The 24,617-nt window shown below is 40.0% G+C and overlaps 3 protein-coding genes and 1 long non-coding RNA gene across 6 annotated transcripts; 2 read left to right on the forward strand and 2 right to left on the reverse strand.

Moving 5' to 3' along the window:
* The first annotated feature begins 3,222 nt into the window (after positions 1–3,222).
* Positions 3,223–5,260, forward strand: LOC121975446 (allene oxide synthase 1, chloroplastic-like). The gene has a single exon (XM_042527106.1). The coding sequence runs from the start codon at positions 3,279–3,281 to the stop codon at positions 4,818–4,820; it is 1,542 nt and encodes a 513-aa protein (XP_042383040.1). The 5' UTR covers positions 3,223–3,278; the 3' UTR covers positions 4,821–5,260.
* A 3,258-nt stretch (positions 5,261–8,518) lies between these two features.
* Positions 8,519–13,200, reverse strand: LOC121975453. Of its 3 annotated transcripts, none has more exons than XR_006110329.1 (2): positions 9,508–13,200; positions 8,519–8,643 (listed from the first exon to the last, which is right to left on the reverse strand). XR_006110329.1 is itself a non-coding variant. In XM_042527119.1 (2 exons), exon 1 carries the CDS (start codon positions 12,441–12,443, stop codon positions 9,603–9,605), a length of 2,841 nt encoding a protein of 946 aa, XP_042383053.1. In that variant the 5' UTR covers positions 12,444–13,200; the 3' UTR covers positions 8,519–8,643; positions 9,560–9,602. The 3 variants fall into 3 exon arrangements, 2 of the variants coding, with proteins under 2 accessions (XP_042383053.1, XP_042383064.1); XM_042527119.1 differs by having other exon boundaries at positions 9,560–13,200; XM_042527130.1 differs by lacking the exon at positions 8,519–8,643 and having other exon boundaries at positions 9,404–12,753; positions 12,994–13,200.
* Positions 13,201–17,095: 3,895 nt separating this feature from the next.
* Positions 17,096–22,017, reverse strand: LOC121991663 (serine/threonine-protein kinase Aurora-3-like). Its single transcript, XM_042545693.1, has 6 exons — positions 21,869–22,017; positions 21,527–21,769; positions 21,324–21,419; positions 17,621–17,835; positions 17,471–17,543; positions 17,096–17,367 (listed from the first exon to the last, which is right to left on the reverse strand). Exons 1-6 carry the CDS (start codon positions 21,962–21,964, stop codon positions 17,266–17,268), a joined length of 825 nt encoding a protein of 274 aa, XP_042401627.1. The 5' UTR covers positions 21,965–22,017; the 3' UTR covers positions 17,096–17,265.
* A 97-nt stretch (positions 22,018–22,114) lies between these two features.
* On the forward strand, positions 22,115–22,801 carry LOC121991746. The gene is made up of 2 exons (XR_006114721.1): positions 22,115–22,239; positions 22,515–22,801. It is a non-coding gene; the product is annotated as an uncharacterized LOC121991746 (long non-coding RNA).
* The last annotated feature ends 1,816 nt before the right edge of the window (positions 22,802–24,617 follow it).

Here is a 24,617-nt window from a genome sequence, read left to right on the forward strand (position 1 = left end):
TTACCGACGGAATTGTGGTTTCTGTCGGTAAAGTATCGGTAGCACAGTAAATTTTACGATATATTCCCGACGGAATCTGTAATTCCGTCGGGAATATTTCGACTGAATAAATTTCATTCGGAAATTTTTGTTAGTTGTTGTTTACTTTTTTATCGACGGGACAAGTTTTCAGTCGTTAAATTTATCGTCGGAAAATGTAATTCCGTCGGTAATTACCGACGGAATTGTATTTCTATCGGTAAATTGCATTGCCAACTAAATGACTCCCGATGTCATAAATTCCGTCGGTAATCTCAAATACCGACGAAATATTCAGTCATTATTGATAATTATTTTTGTAGTGAATGTCGGTCTAGCCCTTGTTTCCATGTCGTTCATGCATTGTTGATGCGATCCAACCTCCCCTGAGCTACCGTCGTAATGCACCTTGCTAGCGTGTTCTAGTTTCGTGCCAATGTGGTGTTCTGGCCTTCGTGTTGTTGTCACATCTCGGCCTGCGTGCCGCTATCATCTCCTAACTTGTGTGACGATATCATATCTTGGCCTACGTGCTGATGTCATATTCCGGTGTATGTGTTGATGTTAGGTCCCGATCTGCGTGTCGTGTTCCATATCCAGGTCGCGCTCGACTGGGTGCCGTCAGATCCAGCTCTTTATCTTGCTCGGAGTCATATGCTCTTCCGGATCACGACAACTCGAGCAGCGTCCCGACTAGCTCACCGATCTACCCGAGGGCGCCTCCCTGGGCTAGGGTATGTTCTCCGTTCATATCCTATACGCATTTCATTATTTTATATCTTGACATGTTACTTATATATTCGTTGGATCTGCCTCGAGCATCGGGATACTAGAGGTCGTGGCAATCTGGTCGCTGGGTATAGGTAGCGTTGACCAAAGCACTTTTGACGACTTGGTCAACATAGAAATCATCTCAGCATACACCCCCCATCGCGATTCAGTCAACATTTCATCTACCTCATTCGAAGGTCCGTCTGACTCAGATTCTGGACAAAATCAACTAAGGTGATGTTTTTATTAGCAATACTTTGATGTTGGTGTTGTTTTTTTAAAAATCAATAATACTTTTATAATACTTTAATAAAATAGTATCCCCTTGATATTGATTTTCAAAAAATTTATTTTTAAAACTAATACTATTGCGATTATTCCATGCAACTAAAGGAGAGAAATAATTTTTTTTTATTATAGATAAGAGATGAAATTTTCCATAACACTATGTTAAATTGTCTACATTGGACAGGGCCGTCTCAAGATTCCTTGAGGCCCTAGGTAAAAAAATTAAAAAATAAAATTTTTTAATATATTTTTAATTTTCTTTAACATTTTTCATTTAGATTTGGGATCGAAAATAATAATTTTAAAAAAATATTTTTAAAATTAGTTATTAAAAAGAATTAAATATTATTTTTTAAAAAAACTAATTTTTGATATAAAATTTAGTTTTCTGACGGGTATTTTGATAATAATTTTATTTTTTATTAATAAAAATATTAAATTATTTAATCTTTTTAGTTAGAATGTCAAATACACTTTATTAATTTTAATTTTAAAAAATTTATTTTTGTTAATGTATTTTACTTTTATTTTATGATAAAAAAATCTCTAATTTATATTATTATCGAGAAATAAAAAGAATGAGCAGAGAAGAAATATTATCGGCAAAGGAAGAGAAGGACGTTCTCTGCGAGTATCATCGGTGAGGAAGGAGAAACATGTAAAATTGCTGATAGAAAAAGAAAAGAGCACAATGCACTGATGAGAGAACTATTAAGATTTTTAAGAAATATTGAGGAGAAAAGAATTCATTAGGTTTTATAAGATTGCTAATTACAAAATAAAATGGGAATAGGAGTAATAATAATAATAAAAGAAATATATCAATTTAAAAGTGAATTATATTTAAGGCATAATAAAATCTCATATAAAATTATGGTAGACAATTAATGAGAAAATAAAGATAAGTACAAGGTATAAATAGGAAGTGTAATCGATAATGAATTAATTGACAAGGTGTCATTAATGAATTAGCAAGATATTTATAATTAATTAATATTAATGATATTAATTTAATTTTTTTAATATAATTAATTAATTAATAGTCCCAATAAAATTGAGGCCCTGAGCATATGCCTTAATGGCTATCTGATGTCATCTTTGATCGCTGCAGGATATATACATTGCGACAGTGAGGCAGTGTCGATCGTTCCAAATCCAAACCTCCAGATATAAATATGTAAAACATGGACTATTCCACAGTAGCTTTCTTTCGTTTTGTGATTGTCGAACGGTTAATATGTCTCTGTATCGATGCCTACGTTTTTTCGCTGTTGTCTTTTCGATCGAGGCTATAAAAATGTCCCCATCTAAATGTTATCGCAGCACTAAAATTCTGCAACAATTATTAGGTTTTTCATCCCTTCAAATGCAGTTTCTCCCTGAAAACACCTTCTTGTTTCATTTCTCCTTCTTCTCTCCCATCTACCATATTATTGTTATATATATATATATATATATATATATATATATATATATATATATATTCAAGTATTTGCACTTTATTTTTTTCTATTCTAAATTGTACTTTAAACTCATCGAGAGTTTGATTGCGAGGGGGAAAAAACAAATTAAATATATTGATAGTGGACAATAGAAGCGAAGTACAGCACTAGATGCAGCAGTTTCCGTGAATAAACTTCAACGGCCAAGTTTGGGTGAGGCGTCAGGCGAGAAAAGGATCGGTTGGAATTTTTAGGTGGGTGCGAGAGATAAATTTAGTAGCAATAATCTACACCGATTAGTTTTTCTTTTCCCAAATTTTCACTCTGGTCATTTTCATATAATCTAATTTTAGATTTTCTATATCTACTTTTTTTGTCCCACGCCTTACAGTTACCATTCTAAGTTGCATACTGACCTCCTGCCTGGTCAAATTGTGTTTTACTACCTGGAGGTCAAACACGTGCTTCACCGACGACGTGATCTCGTACAGCCAATCAGCGCTCTGTTCCACCGGGGGCCCCACCTTCGGTCTAATAATTTACTTTTCTTTCGTGTTTTAGTTTAATTTTTTTTTTCATCGTAACAAATAAAACCACGTCTTTTCGTATTTCTATTTCTATTTTAATTTATTATGGCCAAAAATAAAGCAATAATAGTCACGTTATTAATTGAAACTTAGTATATATAGTCCACCTTGCCGGATCTTCTTTTGCCACCACCACCACCACCACCAACTCGATTACTCCAGCGAACGGACCATGGCGACGGCGTCCCTCCCCTTCTCCGCCCTCCAGCCGCTCTCCTACCGCGGCAGCCACCGCGTCCGCCCTCTTCCGATCACGGCCACTGTCTCCGACAAGTCGTCCGTGCCGCCCTCCACCAAGCCGTCGAAGCTCCCTCTCCGCAAGATCCCCGGCGACTACGGCCTCCCTTTCGTGGGCCCGATCCGGGACCGCCTTGACTACTTCTACTTCGAAGGCACCGAGGAGTTTTTCAAGTCGCGCGTGCGGCGGTACGGCTCCACGGTGTTCCGCTCCAACATGCCCCCAGGCCCCTTCCTCGCCGCCGACCCGCGCGTCATCGTCTTGCTCGACGCCGCCAGCTTTCCCGTCCTCTTCGATACCTCGCTCGTCGAGAAGCGGGACGTCTTCACCGGCACCTTCATGCCCTCCACCTCCCTCACCGGTGGCTTCCGCGTCCTCTCCTACCTCGATCCCTCCGAGCCCAATCACGCTCCCCTCAAGCGCCTCCTCTTCTTCCTCCTCTCCAACTGCCGCGGCGCCGTCATTCCCGAGTTCCGCCGCACCTACGGTGCTCTGTTTCAGTCCATGGAAGCAGAGATCGCGGCCAAGGGCAGGGCGGATTTCGGAGAAGGCAACGACCAGGCGGCCTTCGACTTCCTAGCCCGCGCCTACTTCGGCCGCGACCCCAAGGAATCCGCTCTGGGCAGCGACGGCCCCGGAATCATCACCAAATGGTTGCTCTTCCAACTCAGCCCCCTTTTGACCCTGGGACTCCCTTCCTACCTCGAGGACTTCTTGCTCCACTCCTTCCGTCTGCCCCCCGCCCTCGTCCGCGGCGACTACGACCGCCTCACCGCCTTCTTCCGCGATGCCTCCAGTCGCATCCTCGACGAGGCCGAGCAGATGGGGATTTCGCGAGACGAGGCGCTCCATAACATCCTCTTCGCCACCTGCTTCAACACCTTCGGCGGCATGAAGATCCTCTTCCCTGCCATCATGAAATCGATCGGCCGTGCTGGCGCGCGCCTCCACGGACGGCTGGCGGAGGAGGTGCGCACCGCGGTGCGCGAGGTCGGCGGCGGCGAGGTCACTATGCGAGCCGTCGAGGCCATGCCCCTGGTGGCCTCGGCCGCCTACGAGGCGCTCCGTATCGAGCCGCCGGTGGCGCTCCAGTACGGCCGCGCGAAGCGCGACCTCGTGCTGACGAGCCACGACGCGGCCTTCGAGGTGCGCGCCGGAGAGATGCTGTTCGGGTACCAGCCGTTCGCGACCCGGGATTCGCGGGTGTTCGACCGGGCAGAGGAGTACGTGGCGGACCGGTTTTTGGGGCCGGAAGGGGCGCGGTTGCTGCGGTACGTGGTGTGGTCGAACGGGCCGGAGACGGAGTCGCCGACGCCGGAGAACAAGCAGTGCGCCGGGAAGGACTTCGTGGTGCTGGTGGCGCGGCTTCTGATGGTGGAGCTCTTCCTGCGCTACGACTCGTTCGAAGTGGAGGTGGGAACCTCCACGCTGGGTTCTTCCGTCAAGTTCACCTCGCTCAAGAAGGCCACCTCTTGAGCGCCGCCGCCGGCAGTGGCAATTTTGTGATTCTCATCGAAGCAAACAGGTGCTAATTGGAAGCCTAAATGGCGTTGACGAGGGTGGTCGTTGGATCTAGTGGCGTAGCGGGAGGACGAGGGTGGAACCCGCACGACGTCGAAATAGTTATTTATATAAAATTATGTTATCATTTATTTTTTTAAAAAAAACGAAGGGTTTTCTCCCTAAACGACCGGTTATTATCCAAGGTGCGTATTAAATAGATTAAAGTTTTGGACAACAAGTTCGGAGAATCTTCACTTTTGGATTATTTTTGGCGCACATAAAATTTTCTTGTTATTATTGAACAGAGTCGATATTTAATTGTAAAGGTAAGATCCGAATTGCCGCCTTCATTTTGGGGCTACTCATTATGCCCCTCTGCCAAAATAAAATTTGTCAAATTTATTCATGTTTAAGTTTAATTTGTATATATTTTATGTTATTAAATGAATATAAATCCACCAAACTGAATAAAAATCTTTTTTTATTTACATTTAAATTAAAGAAACAGCAACTTAAAATAATGTGTCCCCCCACTAAACCACGACTAAATGCACTATGGCCACCATCTGGATTCTGACAGGTGCTTCAAATGAAAGCTGCTGCCATTATTTGGAAGAGCAGCAGTCCACCTATTTAGATATCTCCAATTTACAATCTACCATGTTTTTTTTTAAAATTCTCTAACTCTATATGTTGGCGTAGTATCTATATCAATTTTCTTACTTTTATATATAAAATTTAAAATAAATAATATATTTTATTAAATTTAAATAATCATGTTTTATTATACACTATATTAATTATCCTAAAATTATTATTATCTTTAATTTTTTATTATTTTTTTCTTTTTTTAATTTTTATTATTATATTTATGAAACGAGGAAGGAGAAAAATTAAAAAAAAATATTATTTTATTTTGAAAGTAAATGTTTCATTCCTTAAATTTAGAGAATCGTTATTTATCAAATTTAAATTTAGAAAATATATAAGGTAGTTGATATAAAGATTTTTTAATTATTTTATTTAAAATTTAATATAAAATTTTTTAGATAGAATAGTTGATATAAATACTCTAATATTTATATTTATATGCATGTTTATTATAATAAATATTGGGTTAATTTTTAATGAATATAAAAAATACTTGATATATAATTTTTTCATGCAAAATACACCGTTTAGTGGCCAAGTGGCCGCTTCATTTTTTTTTATCATATTCCATGCTTTTCTAAAAAGAATAAAGGATATAAAAATTAATTTTTTTTTCAAAAAGAGTAAATTCTCTTATCCAGTGATAAGGAGGGGTCCGGGTCAACGAGATGGTCAATGACATGGTGAAGGTTAAAGTTCGATCGGGTAACCCCCTCTCCCGCTCAGGAGGAAGAGGGTCTGGGTAGATACCAGTACAGCTCGGCTCCATACCGAACTTCCGACGCTTAGGACAGACGAAGTAGGTACCGAGCGGCCAGCCCGCTCGGACGCATATCTACGAAACATTGACGACCGAGTAGGCTACATTCGGACACAGCTCCGGCCTACATAACGTGGAACTAGGACAGTGGGATGTTGGCTGAGCGGCCATTCCACTCGGCCAGAGAACAAGGCCCGTCGAACGGTCGAGGGCTGGCCGAGCGTCCATCCCGCTCGGCCCACTAACAGACAAAAGGAGGATCAACCGATATCCTCATAGAAACTCGCTCCACCGACAGACGACATGGTTGGCGGATGGATAGGCAGAAGATCGTACGGTGGAAGCTTTCACTGTCTTGTCAGATATATGCTCGGGTCGTTAAGGTATGGTGTCAGAGATACTTTTCTAACACGTCTCTTCAAAGTATGTTTTGAGGAGCGTGCATGTATCGAGGAGCGTGCACGTGTTCTCAGATAGTCATATATAAAAACCCCCAAACTTCGACGGAGGTATGCATAATTTCTACTGTAGCCACAGTTACGCTGTCATTTTGCTTCCTCGTTTCTTCTTCATCGCCGGTGTTTGACTTGAGCGTCGAAAGACCATCGCCGGGGAACCCCTCCCTGGCTCGGCACTGACGTTGCTATGGTTGCAGGCTTCATTGACGAAGAGTCCACCACCAGTCATCAGGAGCGCCACGTCCCTAGCTTCCATTGCCTCGACTCTCGGACAGGATCATTCTCTATTGTGTTAATTGGCTAATCCTCAGAATGATCGGTTTACTCATATGAAATTTTTTTATCGATCATCAAAATAAATCGAAAAGTACTCCCAACAAATAATTAATCAACCTAACATTTGCAGATCAATTGCCAATTACAAAAAAAATTCAATATAAATTCTCCAACTCTGGTATATATAAGTAGTTGAAAATAAGGATGAGCATTTTTTTTTCTCTCTTAGCCTCCTCCATTACTGTCTTGAGATGCGAACAATCAAGAAGTTCCCTGTTCTTCACCAGTTCAAAGAAGCAAAGATAGATCACCCTTTCTTTTATTTTCAATTTATTATGGAGTAAAACCCTTCTCATATCACCCCTGAAGATTTTAATTATCCCATTGGTGCAGAAAGTGATTAGCCACTCCAGCTTCTTAGCCGAACACCAGAGCATCGCATGAGGGATGTAGCTTCATCGCATTGCATTCTTTGTCGAATTGCAGGAGCTAGCTCTGAAAACTCCGTTTCTTCCATATCAGTTAGAAAAGACGTTCGAGAGGGGAACAAAAAAAGAGAGTTGGTATCTCGTTCGTCATCCTCATTGATTTCAATAATGTTGTCAATGTCATTGTCTTTGTCAGAACTTACTTCATTTTGCAGTTGAAGTATTGGTTGTCCTCATTGATTTCTATAGTGTTGTCGCTGGCATCGCTATAACTTCCTGTTGGCGTATCATCTGAAAATTTTGTAAGAAACAAAGAAAGAGTGAAGTTCTACCTGAAATGCAACAAATAACCACCGTGGTAATAAATAGATGGACATAAGAGTAGGAAAAAAAAAACAATCAAAGAAGTTTCTTTTTCTTAATTTTCTGGATTTCTGGTGGTTGATCATATGGTCCTGCAGTGAATTCCTGATGATCTGCCCATCGAATAATTCTGAGTTCCAGCACAACCTTTCTGCCTCCATCATGATCTCTACTCGAATTTCACCTTTGTTACAATCTCCACGAGCTACAAGCTCCTTCCATGAGCATGAACATCTTCTACCTTTATAGCAAGATTCCATGACTCTCCGGAAACCCTCAAGTAACCTGCTGCTGCTTCTTCTTCTGCTTCGCCCCTATGGTGAGTACTAAAACTGTATCATTCCAACCACTAGTCAAAACTCAGTTGACACTTCAAACCTTATTTCATAAGTTGTGCCATTTTTCAGGGATAGTGCTTGCTTGCTTGTCTGAGCTGCATTTATATCCGTAAGTGGGGAAAATTAGTGCATTTTTCAGAAATTAAACACTCCTATTTATTCCTGAATAACAAGCTTTGACAGTGTGACTTGTTTCCAATAAAAACACTCCAATTGCCAAAAAAAACACTGCTCTAAAAATATATCCAGTTGCAAGACTTGCAAAAGAAACAATAAAAATTAGTAGGCTGGCGAAGTACACCAACTTCAGCTACAACACACAAACAAGTTGCACATTTGACATAGCGACTATTCTTTGATCTGGCGATGCATATTCTCATCTTTCCATCCTTTTTTATTCCAATCAGCTCAATAGCACATAAATCCTCCTCCAAATTGTTATCAATGATGAGTTTACTCCATGTGCAGTGCATGTAACCCTCAACAGTCCCATCTTCTTCTACTGGTGCATCTGCAGAATACCTATGAAGCATCATCACGATCACGAAGATACACAGATCAGAAACTAGCAGGAATGGTCTAACGAAAAAAAGGGAAACATAATCAATTATGAATTGTCAACTGCCGCATCATATACCAGACTATATACATGACAAACAATTTATTGATCACTAGTTTGCAGATGAAACATCATATGTGCTGATTGATTTCAAGTAGGGATCTATTGGTAAGGCTATAAATGTGTGCAATTCTAATAAGTTGAATGATTTCCAAGACATGATTGAAAAGAAAAGGAATAATAATTCATTTGGCTTAGCAGTAACAATCTTTCTGAAACTTTTGTCTGCTTCTGTTACTACTGCAAAAATAAGGTATCTTTTGGGATTTTGAAAGCCAATTTTAAAGCTTCCTTTTGCAATGACAGTAGTAACTTAAAGGAGCACTAAATAATTCAAGCACATAGTAGCAATCAGCATTTGCTCCATTTTATCCTGATTTCTGCCAATACATTAAACTCTAACAATCATTAAGAAGAGATACATATTTCTTGGAAAAGAATTCAGGGTAACACAGTACAAAAACAAACTAAGGATACTAAAGAGAATGTAACCACAGGAAAAACCCTTAAAATGTCCAAGAATTAAGCAACGACTGAAGGTAATCCACGAAAGTTAAAACTGAAAATATCTTTTCCTGACAGAATGAAAGATGATATGGAAGAACTGATACCTTCCTATTTTCTTAGAATATATAGACATCATAAGAAAGAGAAGAAATTCCATTTGTAACAACCCTGTTATATTACATATTACTTGGAAATCTCTACATCAAGCAAAAACATGGAAATCTAGAAAAAAGTGAAGAATGAATAAGATTCACCCCTGCACTGTTCATTCAGATAAGGAAATTCTTGAATAACACCGGAGGTGCTACATACTGATTTCTTGCCAATCAGGAGAACATGCAGAAACTATGTTTGTCTATGTTTCTGAAGCCTCTTCAATGGTGGATAATCTATCCGTCTGAGAAAATGCAGGATTCAGAAACTTGGCCACAAATGCCCACATTCTGTACACATCCTCAAAGTTAGTGAGGAAACCAAGCGAAGCAGTAAGAACCTCCACTCTAATCATGGCATTTTTAGTGTTGTTCTTACTGTCTTGTCGATTGTTTGTGGGATGTTGTTGTGAGGAAGTATTGGAGAGAACTTCTCCAGGTAAAAAACTCTGATTGTCCATAAGGCTTATATGACTAAGGAAGCCAATGCCCAAGGAAATATCACTGTTCTCAGCAAGCTTTTGAACAATTTCAGGTTTGATCACTGCCCCATTGCCATCCTTTACATTGAAGGCCACAGCTGCACCCCTTTCATATTTGATCTTTGGACCATAGATTTGGACAAGAGGCAAATCATTGCCCATAGCTGAAACTGGTAATCTCAACTGCAGTAACGACATCACTAGCCAGTTGATCAAATATCTTTGTCTTAGAGTTGTTTTATTGAGACCCATCAAGTTCACATGATCTAGATGTCGACAAACAATTTCAGGTTCTAATCTCCCCCACTCTTGAGCATCATCATCATCATCATCATCATTATCCTCAAGAGTGGCACCAACATCATGGTCGCTTTCATCATCAAGTCTGTGGCCAGAAGTTTCTCCAACATCAAAATTGTGATAAGAAAATTCAGTAGTTTTGTTATCCTCTATGCTGAAGGATACCCTCCTATCCATGCTGGAGACTCTTTCATTCTCTTGCCCTCTTACCAGTTTTCCACCTGCAAACCTGTTATTATTTCCTTCTCTCCTTCCTAAGAGTCGAAACTCACCTTCCGTTTCCCTTCTTATGGCGCTCTCTTTCAGTTCATTGTGAACTTCGGGCCATATTTCTGAGGTCGAACCATTCTCATAACCATTGGAAGAAGAAAACTTAACAGACTGCTTTCTCGTTGCTTCTTTTACTTTAGGTTCTTCTTCTATCTCAGTCACTTTCTGGAAGTGAGAATGTGCCAAGCTATTTTCAGACAATCCCTTGTGTGAGCCATGCTTTACACAATCTTGTGCCTGAGAAACTGAGAGGACTGCTGCATCAAAGGATAGAGCATGATCATCATAAATAGGGCTTTTCGACATATTAGAAGAGACCTTTTGCTTATGATTCTTCTTTCCAGTAAACCATGAAGGTGGTATTGGAGAACCCAACTTTGCTTTGTTCAATTGCCCTGAATGGTCAGATCCATATGGGCTCTGACCCAAATCAATCCAAAAGGAGTTGTCAGATGATTCATCCTCACTAAAAACAGGGCTCTTCATGACCTCCCCAACAGAAATGCTCTCTGTATCCTCAAACATTGTGCTAGCTCCATCATGATCAGAGTTATTATCCTGATCCATCTCACTTTCAAACACATCTCTCACTTGAGCTGATGTAAATGCACCTGAAAATGCAGGTAACTGGGATCCTTTGTGAGTCTCAGATGTGAAAGATTCATCATTAACATTAATGTTTTCATCCTCAGTCCCATCCAGCGCATCGAGACCATCCGCTGAGTCACTCAAATACTGAGGGAACACAGGAACAATCCTCACCATGCCTGATCCAGTGCCACCATTCTGGCTCTGCAAGGTTCCTATTACAGATTTCTTGATCAGGAGGCATCCAAAACCTGTAGGATCATATCCAAAAACTCGATAAAATGAAGTGATGATGAAATCCGGACGGAAGAGTGAAAGGCCGAGAGAATCCATGTCCTTTGGACCCAAAGATCCAGCATCAAGCAACACATGCCAATTATTCTGCTGAGCCAAAGCCATCCACTGGTACGAGTACTTTGCTCCAGTCACTCTGGACTGAACTGGGAAGGCAAAAAGGCCTACAGCCGAGTCCTTTTTCCTCCTCCTCCTCTTGCATGACATTTTTTTCCTCAACTCCGTGGTGCATATCTTGAGAGTTGGCCACTTAAATGTTGCACTATACACCTTGGCTCCCTTCTCCTTAGCACTCTGGGTCATCCAATTAACAGACTGGCTTTCATGATCAAACATTGTCAACAACTTCTTGTTGGTATGAAAAGGATATGTCTCAGAGAGTAATTTGAAAGCTGAGCCTCTACTGGAAGTGAAAACTAGACTATACTCGTTCTCGGGAATATTGAGGTAGTCCATGATTCGCGTCTTGATGTCATCCTCAACAGTTCCTTTCTCACCCCCACCGTACAGAGCATGGTTGATCAAGTTAGCAGTAATCTCAGAGAGGCTAAATGCTGAAGACTCCCAGCTTTGGAAGCTCTGAATGTAGGAGAACAAACCAAAGCCACAATAGTCGAGGCATACCTTAGCGGAGGCGTCTGCAAGGTGGCAATACTCATTAAGTCTCAACTCATCGATCTTGTTGGAGGACTGGTACTTGGGGTACATGGTAAGGAACTCCGATAAAGCCTCTGCCAGGGTGAGAATGAAATCAGCAGAGGTGAATGTGCGATCGGCGGTGAGAGCAGTGGCCTGGAGGAACTCCCGCTGGGCGTTGAGGAGAGCGAGGGATCTCGGCCGGTTAATGGAGCCTTTGTCGGTGTTGTCTGAGATCTCCGGATCCATCCCCGCGTCCAGGGACTTGAAAAGGGAGCCGTCCTCGGAGGCCGCCTCGAGAGCCTCCCGGAGCTTGTTTCCCTGCAGCTGCCGAAGCATCGAGGACCCCCGCTTGGACCCTTCCTCCGACAAGCCCTTGCTGTCTCCGCCGCCACCGCCATCCCGCCATCGATTCTTCTTGTCAAGAATTAGGGCGGCGCATTGGGAGATGGGTTTCCATAGAGAGAGATGCATCTATACTGCTCGTCCAAGCCTTTCCATCTAACAACCTTTCGACGGCTATCTGAATCAGATCAAAGCCCTATAAACCACCGAAGGGTAAAGATCCCAGCTTTCTTTCGAAAACAAATTTTGAGGCGATCAAGATGGGAATTTGAGATGAATGGAGGGAATGAAGAAAAGAAATCCTCTAAGCTAAGATTCAGCGAGCTTTCACTGTTGGCGATGGTAAGAGGAAGGTAAAAAAGGGGAACATTCAAATCCAAACCTCTGTGATTCCCATTGGAAGCAACCCAAAGACGACAACTTTGAGAAGACGCCAACCCTATTTAACAAAAAGAACACCAAAGTTGAAAAAGAGAGAAAGCAAAGGAGGAAACCGGAGAGAAGAGCGGAGAAACTGAAAAGAGAGCAAACGACTACAAAATGGAGAAGACAGCCACGAGATTCACCGCCCAAATCCCCCTTTCCCTTTTCTTCTCCCCGATAAGCCGAAATTAATCAGCCAGATACCTTGGATTCAAACAAAATAAAGCTTTCGTAGAAAGAAATAATTCAACCAAACCTCCACAAATTCTCTTCGCCCACCAAAGGAATCCAACGTAAGAGGTATCTATCTCCCTTCACAAACATCGCACCGACGATCGCCATGCTCCAGTCAAGATCGAGATACTCTCTCCCTCTCCCTCTCCCTCTCCCTCTCTGGTTATCTCCACCGACCCTCTCACTGCAACAATATAAAAGCAGCCACCTTTCCCATTCGCTCATTTCTCTCGAGGTCAACCCATTACAGGCCATGTATTGATTTTTGTTCTGTTGCTGGCTTGATGATGCTACCCGACAAAAACCACCCCCACTCCCTCCCCTCCCCTCCCCTATCAATTCTTGACTCAGTAAAAAAACACACACAATAAAATGAAAATAAAAAAATAAACAATGAAATCAGAGATTAGGTTCGGGTTCTTGGATGCGCTTTGGAATATGGATACCTGATAACAGAAACAGACTGCTCATTGACTTCTCTAACTACCCAGGTCGCTCTCAACGCCAGTCATCATCATTGTGGGGCTCTTTGCTAACGAAATTGTGGCTTTTCTTAAAGTCAATCGGCATCTGCCCTGTTCGGTGCCAAAATGGCGCTCACCTAATCACTGCAAATTGATTCGGCACTAGCATTTTCTGGATCATCAATCTCTTCATGCTTTATTTATTATCTTTGTTTATTTTAAGGTGGGGCTGCAACTAGTATGTATAAAAACGTATGCTTTTGAAAACCATCTTAATGCAGGAAACAAGGTATTCAGCTTAACTACAAAAATTAAGGCAAGTTTTTCAATGGTTCATTTGAGATGTTTCTGAGAAACAAAGCGTCAAGATTAATTATATCACATTAGACCATGAGGTTGTATCATAAGTTTGATAGATTAGGTTGGTCAAAGTTGTGACATCGGGAGGAAACTTATTATCCAATTTAATATGTATTATTATAAAGCAAAGTCAGACTTATCTGCACTTACAAGACAAGATTGGGCCGCAATCTAATAGATCTTCGTTTCAATTACCATTGGTTTTCTTGTCAGCTATGGATTTCATAGTTTGATGCCTTTGCTCCTATAGTTAATATATATTATATTTCGAGCAATGGAAGTCAATTTATGTGTGTGTGTTTTTTTTTTCTTCATGAGATTGGACAAGTAAGCTAGTTTTTCAACAGATGAATTTGACATTGAGAACGAGAAGGTTGGGAAGAGTGAGCAATGGAGATGTCTTTCAGATTAATAGCTGACTGTTAAGTGATTAAAAGTGAGAAAATTTTATGTCTATGGAGAATTGATCCTAACAAATATATCATTCTCTAAGTAATTGGAGACCCCATGGGACAATTAACTAATGTATAGTTAAATATTGAGCAAGTCAATACATTGTGCCTCATTTCATAAGCGAAAAGATGGCGTTAGCGTATGGTTTCATGCGTTGAAGGAAACCAAGGTTTCTTTGTTTTCCCCCAAATATCCTGTCCTAGATCTTGGCCTTACCGTATTTTCTTTTTGAACCATGTACAGTATTGTACACAAGGTTACAAAATACTCATTTCATATATGAAAATATTTTACTGAACCATGTACATAAGTCTATGAAATACTCATTTCATGTAAGAAAATTTTAAAATACCAAATTACGTATCCATTTCTGATTTTACTCTTATCAGTCAACTGATGTTTTAGAGCAATCGAATCAATTTAGTTCCGGAACAAAATATTTGATTTTTAATCAAATCAGTTTGACTGACTTTTTTTTAAAAAAATTTATTTATTTTTTTAAAATCAAAATTGATTTTAGATTAAATTAGTTGATAGATCAAACGATCTCGGATTTATATAAAACTATGTGTTTGTCTATCTCTCTTGATTATATCCATGCTTTCAAATGTCAATTTGACGTTTGGTACCTCAGTTGTTTCAAATATATTCGTATTCAAAAAATTATTGCTTTCAATTTATTGGGTCAAATTAAAGTTTGAGAGCATGGAGATAATCAGAAGAGGTAGACGAACATATCAGAACTTGTTTCATGTCAATCTAAGATAATTTGGTCCATCAGCCGATTTTGGACAAAAATGGTTGATGGATCAAACGACCTCGAACTGACATGAAACTAGTTCCTATGTGTTCGTCTACCTCTCCTGATTATATCCATGCCCTCAAACTTCAATTTGATCCAATATATTGAAAATAATGATTTTTTGAGCACGAATTAAATTTTACAAACATATTCGTGTTCAAAAAATCATTGCTCTCAATATAGGTTAAATTGATGTTTACGAGCATGAATATAATTAGATAAACGAACATATAGGAACTTGTTTCATGTCAATCTGAGGTCGTATGGTTCATCAACCGATTTTGAATATGAATTGAATTTTTTTAACTATTTTTGAGTTTAAAAAATTATTTCTCTCAATATATTGAGTTAAATTGATGTTTGAGGGTATGAATATAATCAGGAGAACTAGTCGAACACATAGAATCTATTTTCATGTAAATCCGAGGTCATTTGGTCCATCAGCTGATTTTGGATAAAAATGGTTGATGGATCAAACGATCTCGAATTGACATGAAACTAGTTTCTATGTGTTCGTCTACCTCTTCTGATTACAACAATGCTCTCAAACTTCAATTTAACCCAATATATTGAGAGCAATAATTTGTTTAACATGAAAATATTTGAAACTAGATATCTCGGATTGACATGAATTGACATAAAATAATTTTAAATATTTTCGTGTTCAACAAATTATTGCTCTCAATATATTGGGTTAAATTGAAGTTTAAGGGCATAGATATAATCAGGAGAGATAGACGAACACATAAGAACTAGTTTCATGTCAATCTGAAGTCGTTTGATTCATCAATCATTTTTGCCCAAAATCAGCTGATGAACCAAATAATCTCGGATTGACATGAAATTAGATTTTATGTGTTCGACTAGTTCTCCTAATTATATTCATACCCTCAAACATCAATTTAATTCAATATATTGAGAGCAATAATTTTTTAAACTCAAAAATAGTTAAAAAATTCAATTCGTATTCAAAATCGATTAATGGACCAAACGACTTCAGATTAACATGAAACAAGTTCTTATATATTCGTTTATCTCTTCTAATTATATTCATGCCCGTAAACATCAATTTAACCTATATTGAGAGCAATGATTTTTTGAACACGAATATGTTTGAAAAATTTAATTCATGTTCAAAAAATTATTATTCTCAATATATTGTGTCAAATCGAAGTTTGAGGGCATCGATATAATAAGGAGAGGAAGACGAACACATAGGAACTAATTTCATGTCAACCCGAGATCGTTTGATCCATAAGCCATTTTTACCTAAAATCGACTGATAGACCAAATGACCTCAGATTGACATAAAACAAGTTTTGATATGTTCGTCTACCTTCCTGATTATATCCATGCCCTCAAAATTTAATTTGACCCAATATTATATTGAGAACAATAATTTTTTGAACATGAAATTATTTGAAACAACTATGTACCAAATGTCAAATTGATATTTGAAGACATGGATATAATCAAAAGAGATAGACAAACACACATAGAAACTAGTTTCATATAAATCTGAAATCGTTTGATCTATCAACTAATTTAATCTAAAATCAATTTTAATTTAAAAAAACAGAAAAAAACAAATCAATTCAACTAATTTAAAAAAATCAATCAAACTAATTTAATTAAAAATCAAACATTTCGATCTAGATGCAAATCGATTCGACTAGTTAAAAACACCAGTCAAATGATAATAGTAAAACTAAAAATAAATACATGATTTGATCATTTTAAAACTTCCCTATGTAAAATAAATATTTTGCAAACTCAAGTACATGATTTGGTAAAAACAACTGAAATATCAATGTTCCAATAGTTCCATTCCTGTATTGACCTCTTTATGATTTGGTAAAACTCAAGTACATGATGTTTTATTCCCTATAAATTCTCAAAAATGAGCATCCCTATATTGACAACAAAAAAAAAAGAGTTTGAAAAAAAATATATCAAATTTTCAAATAGTTTAGAACTATATTATATTCAAGCGGTATGTTTCTTCTGGGATCGATGGCTAATGTAATTTGATTTTCTAGTACTCATGACCAAACTGTTAAAAGCTTCCTTTCATAAACAACTTAAATCATGGGCAGTTTCACTACAAATTATGGGCCAAATTCCACATTGGTTCCGAAATGCCATTAGATCAAGCCAAGCACTACCCTTACTGCACATATTACTGACATCTTTTACACCTTTATAAATAGAGAGCTTACTCAAAACAGCTGCCTGAAGGATCTGCATTTTGGACAATCCAAGGATGCATCAAGATCTTATGGAGGGAGAGCCTCTTTGATGAGTCCTTCACAAGGAGCTTCAGATCCAAAAAACAGAAAAAAGCAGTCTGAGTCTCAGAAAGAATTCAGAAGTCACCCGAATTTTGTTATCGCATGAAAATTCAAGTCTTGACCACATACCTTACTAATGAGATCCTTGGCTTCAGCAGAAATATGAGGCTCAGATGGGAACTTCAAATCAACTTTCATGATCCTGTTTGATTTTTTTTCACTCAGAATAACACCGAGCGGAGATAATCAGGAAAAGAGTGAAGCATTTAAATGTTTTACCTCCGGAAAGTGACATACTCATCTTCAGCTTCAAATGGTGGAACACCATAAAGGAACTCATAACAAAGAATACCTAGAGTCCAATTATCAACAGCGTGATCATGTTCCTTCTTCTCTACCATTTCTGGAGCAAGGTAGTCGATGGTGCCACACATGGTGTTCCTCTTAGAATTTGATTGCACGGCCCAACCAAAATCAGCAATTTTAAGTCGACCCTGCAAGAAAACCAGTTATCAAACATTAATAGATGTAGACATTGATACTGAAGATGTTAGCATTCCGTTTATCAATTCTTTTAATCCCATTCAGGTGGTTAATGGAGGAACTTAAGGCACAATGATAGTCTAAGCATCCAGAGTTGGTTATGTTACTATGAGAGTACAAATAAATCTTAATGTTCATAATCTCATGACTGGGTGCAGGCATGCTTAGACTACCAGACCAACTATCTCTATGGTATACTTTTAGATATCAAAACTATTCTGAATAAATTAGTATTTTTTTTAAAAAAAAATATTTGAACTTTATGATTCACTATTTAATAAGATCTTAATTTGACAACCTTGGCTATAACTGGTTACAAGGCAATATGTGAAACATTTAATTGGATGCGGGTTAAGCACAAAGCTATATCTTGACCCTCCATTTTCTTGTTATCAGAATAATAGATCACGGACAAAGTTCCTAATGTGTTTGCCATAGCAAACTGATTCTTTTTGAGATTCAAATGTCAATATTCTGCTGAAGTGTGAAAATATAATAATAATGAGAAAGTTGACAAAAAAAAAAAAATTCTGCAAGGCAAGGAGAAAAAAAGCGATTAGATCTGTGCAGTATTTTCTGCAAATAATCTTGTGGCTACGGCTCACAAGGTTTTCTTATTACCATAAATCCTATCCGAGAGTCGAGGCGGAGGATGTTAGGGATGTGACGCTCACGTTGACTGGATGTGGACTTCGAACGACTGAGACCTGTAACCACAAAACATCAGTGCCAAGTCAGGGAGAGGTACCTCGACATTGACCCTCCGACGCTCAAGTTAGATCTCCGACGAAAGCAATAAGGAAGCGAAGAGAAACGAAAATGACAGAGTAATAGTAGCTACAATAGAATCCAACATATCTCCGTCGAAGCTTGGGATCCCTTATATAGGGCTCCCGGGAACGCGTGTGCACGCTTCTCGAGGCGTACACACCTCTCAAAGATTTCCCTAATAAGATGTGTCAGAAAAGTGTCCCTGACACCATACCTCAACAACCCGAGCATATCCCAACAAGACAGTGGAAGCTTCTATCCTACGATTCTCTGCTTGACCATGCCGCCCACCATGCTGTTTGTCGATGGCACAAGTCTCTAAGAGGATAGCGGTCGATCCTTGTTTTGTCGGTTACTGGGCCGAGCGAGATGGCCTCTCGGCCAACCTTCCTCAAGCTACCTGCCGCTCTGCCCTTCGGCCGAGCGGCGTATTAGCTCGACCCACATCCACTGTTCGCGTCGAGCGGGCTATCCACTTGGCCTATGCTTTGCTGGTACATAGGTTTTCTGACTGTCGGAAGCTCGGTTCGATGGTCGAGCTGTGATACTATCAGGTCAGGTCTTCCAATCGGGTAAGTGAATTGCCCCCGAGCGGATGATGGTATGAGGGCATTGACTGCCTTGACTTTGACCTTCCACGTGGTCATGACCCCCTGCGAGGCGGGGGCCCCACCTTACCACCAGATCACGTGCCTTCCCCTCAAGTCTAGTCGAAGGAGACTGTAAGTCCGATTGACTCGACAGTTGGGTCTGGGGATCGGTAAGCCGATCGGCCGAAATATTAGTTAGCTCCGAGTGTCGGTCGGGCCGAGGGTTGACTCTTAAGGCCGATCGGCGCCCCACGTGTTCGCACTTGGAGAATTCTTCATTCGCACCCCTGGTCCGAGAGCAATCAAAGCTGGCGTCATCCGAATCTTCTCAAAATTCGTGCAAATCACCTCATTAAAACCGAGCACATGCCCAAGCTTGATAATGACGCCCCTTAAATGCCGCCCTGTGGGAGCGTGCCACGTGTCGCCGCCACAGTCGCCGCACGTCCGAGGCGACAGCTACTGATGTGACGCTTGACGGTTTGAATTCAATGGCCGAATTTGTGCTTTGATCGCCGAGACCTAGATCCGACTGCTCCGGTCGGTCGAGTCCTATCTTTATAAAGTCGCAACACCGCCTCCTTTTTTCACCTTACGTCTTCTTCTTCCTCGAGAGCACTTGTCCCTAAGAGGATAACGGTCGATCCTTGTTTTGTCGGTTACTGTGCCGAGCGGGATGGCCGTTCGGCCAACCTTCCTCAGGCTACCTGCCGCTCTGTCCTTCGGCTAAGCGGTGTATCCGCTCGGCCCACATCCACTGTTCGCGCTGAGCAGGCTGTCCGCTTGGCCTATGCTTTCCTGGTACATAAGTTTTCTGAGCGTCGAAAGCTTGGTTTGATGGCGAGCTGTGATACTATCAGGTCAGGTCTTCCGATCGGGCAAGTGAGCTGCCCCCGAGCGGATGATGGTATGAGGGCATTGACTGCCTTGACTTTAACCTTCCACGTGGCCATGACCCCCTGTGGGATGGGGGCCCCACCTTACCACATGATCAACCACAATGTAACCTCTTCAAATGATAAGATATAACAGAGAGTCAAACTTCCTTCTTTTCTTTGATTCCTCCTCAAATAGTAAATCACTACATTGCATAAACTCTGATGTTTATGCAAGCAAAAATGTTAAGAAGAAAACTATGACACCTAGATTGTAGTTTCTTTATGGGTGAATTAATAGTCCAAATTCAGAGGCAGAAACATCTCATTAGTATTGATGGAAGCATTACTGACAGAGGGATGGAGGGAATTAAACACCAATGCTTCTCTGCAGTTGTCTTATGCAGGATATGACCAGTCTCTGTATTGTTTTCGGGGACTTTAAGCTTGCAGGGAATTATTCAGTTAGATGAATTAATGGAAATAAGAAGCTTGATTTAAGTTCTAAAGCGTCACAAGGTGATAGTGCAGTCAGATTCATCAAATCATCATGGAGAATAATACTAAATGGCATTTCTGGTATATGGGATATTGCCGTCAGATTTGACAAGGTTGAACTTCTATTCATACCTAGGATGTCCTGAATATTCAAAGATTAATCTCAACGAGTTAAGACCAAAAAACAAAGTGAGAAAGTAATCATAAAATAGAACATTTCTGTGATCTTAGGTAGGACCGATTATTTCTGTAAAAAAAAAGTGTTACAGGACTTTTCTTTTGTTTCCTGGCCTATGCCACAGTAAAGTTCTTTGATTTACATAGCTCATTTTTATATGATCATAGTTTTGAATCTTAATAATTTCCAATATGTAAATGGAATATTTGTTATTTTTGAGAAAAGAACTATATTTCCGTGTTTCTTGTAACTCAATTATATCAGAAGTTTACTTGACACAATGACCTGCTAAAACAATGATCAGAGGGAGTTGTCTATATTTTTAATGAATTGAACCTCAACAATTCTCAGTGATATACAAATTCTTTCAGAGAGTTCCACTAGCATCCAGAAGCAATCATCAACTCAACAAACTAACAAATAATTTTAAGCAATACCGACATTCTAAATATTTTAAACAACCATAAAGACTGGGAAAATAAATTATAGTGAGTTAGTGACAAGTAATTGAACAAGGAAATGTGCACCTCAATATCTAGCAGCAGATTCTCCGGTTTGATATCCCGGTGGATCACATGCTTCCCGTGGCAATACGCCAGTGCTCCCGCTAAGCTCGCAACATACTACCAATTTGAAAAAGGAAAAAAAAAAAAAAACTTTGAATCATCCACGATGCAGCAAAAGGATCTTTAAGTAACACTAATTGTTTCTTTCTCGGAACATTTCTCACGGTGGCAGTTCTCTTCTCAGAAAAATGATGAAGGCTCTTGAGTACTTTGTAGAGCTCGCCGCGGGCTGCATATTCCAAGACCAAGAAAACGCGCGTCTCGTCATGGAACCATGCGAAGAGGCGCAGGACGTTCGAATGGTTCAAGTTGTGTTGGATCTCAATTTCCCGCCGGAGGTGGGAGTGCGATCGGTATTTCTCCAGCTTCGCCTTGAAGATCACCTTTAGGGCAACCACATACCCGCTCTGGACACAGTTCCGACGCCAATGGCATCGCCAGGATGAGAAAAACCGTATTTTTTAAAGAAATTCGGAAACTAGAGGAGTGAAAACCCTAAACAATACTTGTTTCTCCCTGGCGAGGTAGACCTTCCCAAACTTGCCTTCTCCTATGAACTTGCCAATCTCGAAGTCTGCGATGCTCCATTCCTCCTTCGCCATGGAAGGACTTATCGAAATCGAGGGAAAAAGGAAAGGAGGCGGACTCTGAGGGCTCAGGCGGCGCAATCGAAATTGGTTTTTCAAATTTGGGATCAGAGATCGGATCTCGGGTCGCGGGTCGCAAACCCGTTAACCTACGGACGTGCCAGAAGTTACCAGATTCCGGTTTCAAACCCATGAAGCAAAGTGGCGTCGTTTCTACTCCCTGTTCTCCGCCTTCGCCGGCCGACTATCTGAAGAGAAATCCCTTCGCTGCCTTATACAGAAGATCTACGGTGAGCTCTTTGTCGTCGTCCTCCTCCTCACCCGTATATTTTGATCTCCTTTTCTGGTATCTTGAACTTTTTCATTCGTTAAACCTGCAAAATCGTTTTTTTCCTACTCAATTGCTACACTCCGCTTCTCTATGTTCTTCAATCTGTTATTACTTCTTGTTGCTCGCATCTCTGTCGGAACAGTTGCAATGCGATGACGTTCCAACCATCTACATTAGGATCCCTCAGACTTTCCTGGAATGATGATGGGGATGTTTTGTTCCTCTTGCATGCAGCCACTTCGTCGGGGGCCCTTACGCGATGCGGTTTGAGCATTGGGTATCCGAATGTGTTCGAAGAATTTTAAATACGAGTTATTCAGAACCTTCCGTATCGGGATCTCAGAGCATCATTATAAGCGTTGGGTATCTGTAAGGTATTCGACGAATTTTCTGCACGAGCTATTTAATTAAGAACTTTCCGTGGATGAGAGTGTTCTGAATCGGGATCTCAAAGTTGTTGGATTGAAGTACCTCAATGTGCCAATTGAAGCTATGAAGTCCCCCAACGAGATGGCTTTCTGTGCTCATGAGAAAAAGATGGGTGGTCTACTATTATTGCAAGTACTTAAGGGTGCAGCTGAATACTTTTCATCAGACATCAAGGCTATATTGTTACTCCGGTGATTTGTTTTGGTCAGATTTGATATTTGTTTTCCAAAAGGTTTATGAATTTCGCTCCGTGTATTTTTTGACATTTGGTCTGCTTTCCTGAGGGCTCCTTGGCATCTGTTTTGATTGAGCTTCTCCATATTGCTCAAGTTGTCTGCATATTCACTTTGCAAATGGTGGTATTTGGATGTTATTTCTGTGGCATTAAAGACCTTATGTAATACCTGAAGATCTAACTTGGCTATAAATAGTTCACATTCTATGTGCCTAAATGAACAGGTACTTCTCTTGTTCATTATTAGATCATTATCCAGATATGGTTTCTAACATGTTACTACCCATTCTTTATCTTTTGTCTACAATGTTTATACAAGGAAACAATTAGGGTGCGTTTGGTTTGCATGTTTTCCATTTTCATTTTTTGGAAAACGCGCATTTTCTATAAAACAGAAAATGACTTTTTGTCATTCTCTATTTTTCTAGAAAATGCTAGCTATTTTTTTAGAAAATAGACATGAAAAAATGCAAATCAAACACCATTTTTCAAAGACGCGTGTTTTTCAGAAAATGAAAATGAAAAACACACAAACCAAACGCACCCTTACTTTTGGAAACAATTGGGAAATATTGTACCTGCTTATTGGCTTCAAGGAGACAATAGTAATAAAAGGCATAGAGACAATTGTTGAGTACAAAATATACAACAAGAAACACAAATAAGATTACAAAAGAAATTGAAAACGACTTTACAATGAGGAACCTTCCTTTGCTTATTCTTTTCTTGCTTTGGTTGGCCTCTTGATGATTAGAAAATGCAGCAGTACTTCTCTCTAAAACCTCAAGAATCGCCGTTACAAAATCTTCACGAAACCCTCTTTTCTACGGATGCTTTCGGGCTGGAAAACGTCTTTCGATCGATTGGGGGGGGGGGGTTCAAATGCTTCTCATAGTCATTTTGTGCTCGTCGATGAATGCGCAACGGATCTTCAATTCAAACTTGGTCGCCACATGCACTAAATTTCGATTTTACTTGGTATTCACCTCCTTTAGGTGACTAATCTAAGGACGCACTCCTCACTCACAGCTCCACTAGTAACTTCCTCCTTCTTGGAAACCTTCTGGAGGTGGAGAAGCCTCTTACAAGTTTGAGTACAAAAAATACAACAAGAAACACAAATAAGATTACAAAAGAAATTGAAAACAACTTTACAATGAGGAACCTTCCTTTGCTTGTTCTTTTCTTGCTTTGGTTGGCCTTTTGATGATTAGAAAATGCAATAGTACTTCTCTCTAAAACCTCAAGAATTGGCGTTACGAAATCTTCACGAAACCCTCTTTTCTACGGATGCTTTCGGGCTAGAAAATGTCTTCCAATCAATTGACCTTACCCCCAATCGATAGCCATGTAGGATCTAATCGTTCAAACCTACAGAATAACTCTTTTTTGCCTAACCAATCGATTAGTGAATCATACAATCGATTGATAGCTTCCAATCATTAAGTCAATCGATTCCAAAGCCTTCTGTTCTCACGAGAAAACACTCCTAATCCATTGACTATGCTGAGTCGATAAACCCAATTGATTCAGCATCCTTCTGTTCCCTCATGAAAAACTTACTAATCAATTGACCAATTGATTCAGAGTCTCTCGAGAAAACATAGTCAATAGATTACTCTAATCGATTTCTTTGGGTTAATTGATTACTATAATCGATTGCCCAACCCTAA

This window comes from Zingiber officinale, chromosome 1B (assembly GCF_018446385.1).
Source record: "Zingiber officinale cultivar Zhangliang chromosome 1B, Zo_v1.1, whole genome shotgun sequence".
NCBI lineage: Eukaryota > Viridiplantae > Streptophyta > Magnoliopsida > Zingiberales > Zingiberaceae > Zingiber > Zingiber officinale.

Excerpts from the sequence above, each read along its gene's own strand:
- LOC121975446 (XM_042527106.1), top strand. The coding sequence starts at position 3,279 with ATGGCGACGGCGTCCCTCCCCTTCTCCGCCCTCCAGCCGCTCTCCTAC.
- LOC121991663 (XM_042545693.1), bottom strand. The coding sequence starts at position 21,964 with ATGGCGAAGGAGGAATGGAGCATCGCAGACTTCGAGATTGGCAAGTTC. Across the intron at positions 21,770-21,868 it reads ACCTCGCCAGGGAGAAACAA|AGCGGGTATGTGGTTGCCCT; the intron begins GTATTGTTTAGG and ends AACTGTGTCCAG. Across the intron at positions 17,368-17,470 it reads CCAAGGATCTCATTAGTAAG|CTCCTTGTGAAGGACTCATC; the intron begins GTATGTGGTCAA and ends TTGGATCTGAAG.
- LOC121975453 (XM_042527119.1), bottom strand. The coding sequence starts at position 12,443 with ATGCATCTCTCTCTATGGAAACCCATCTCCCAATGCGCCGCCCTAATT.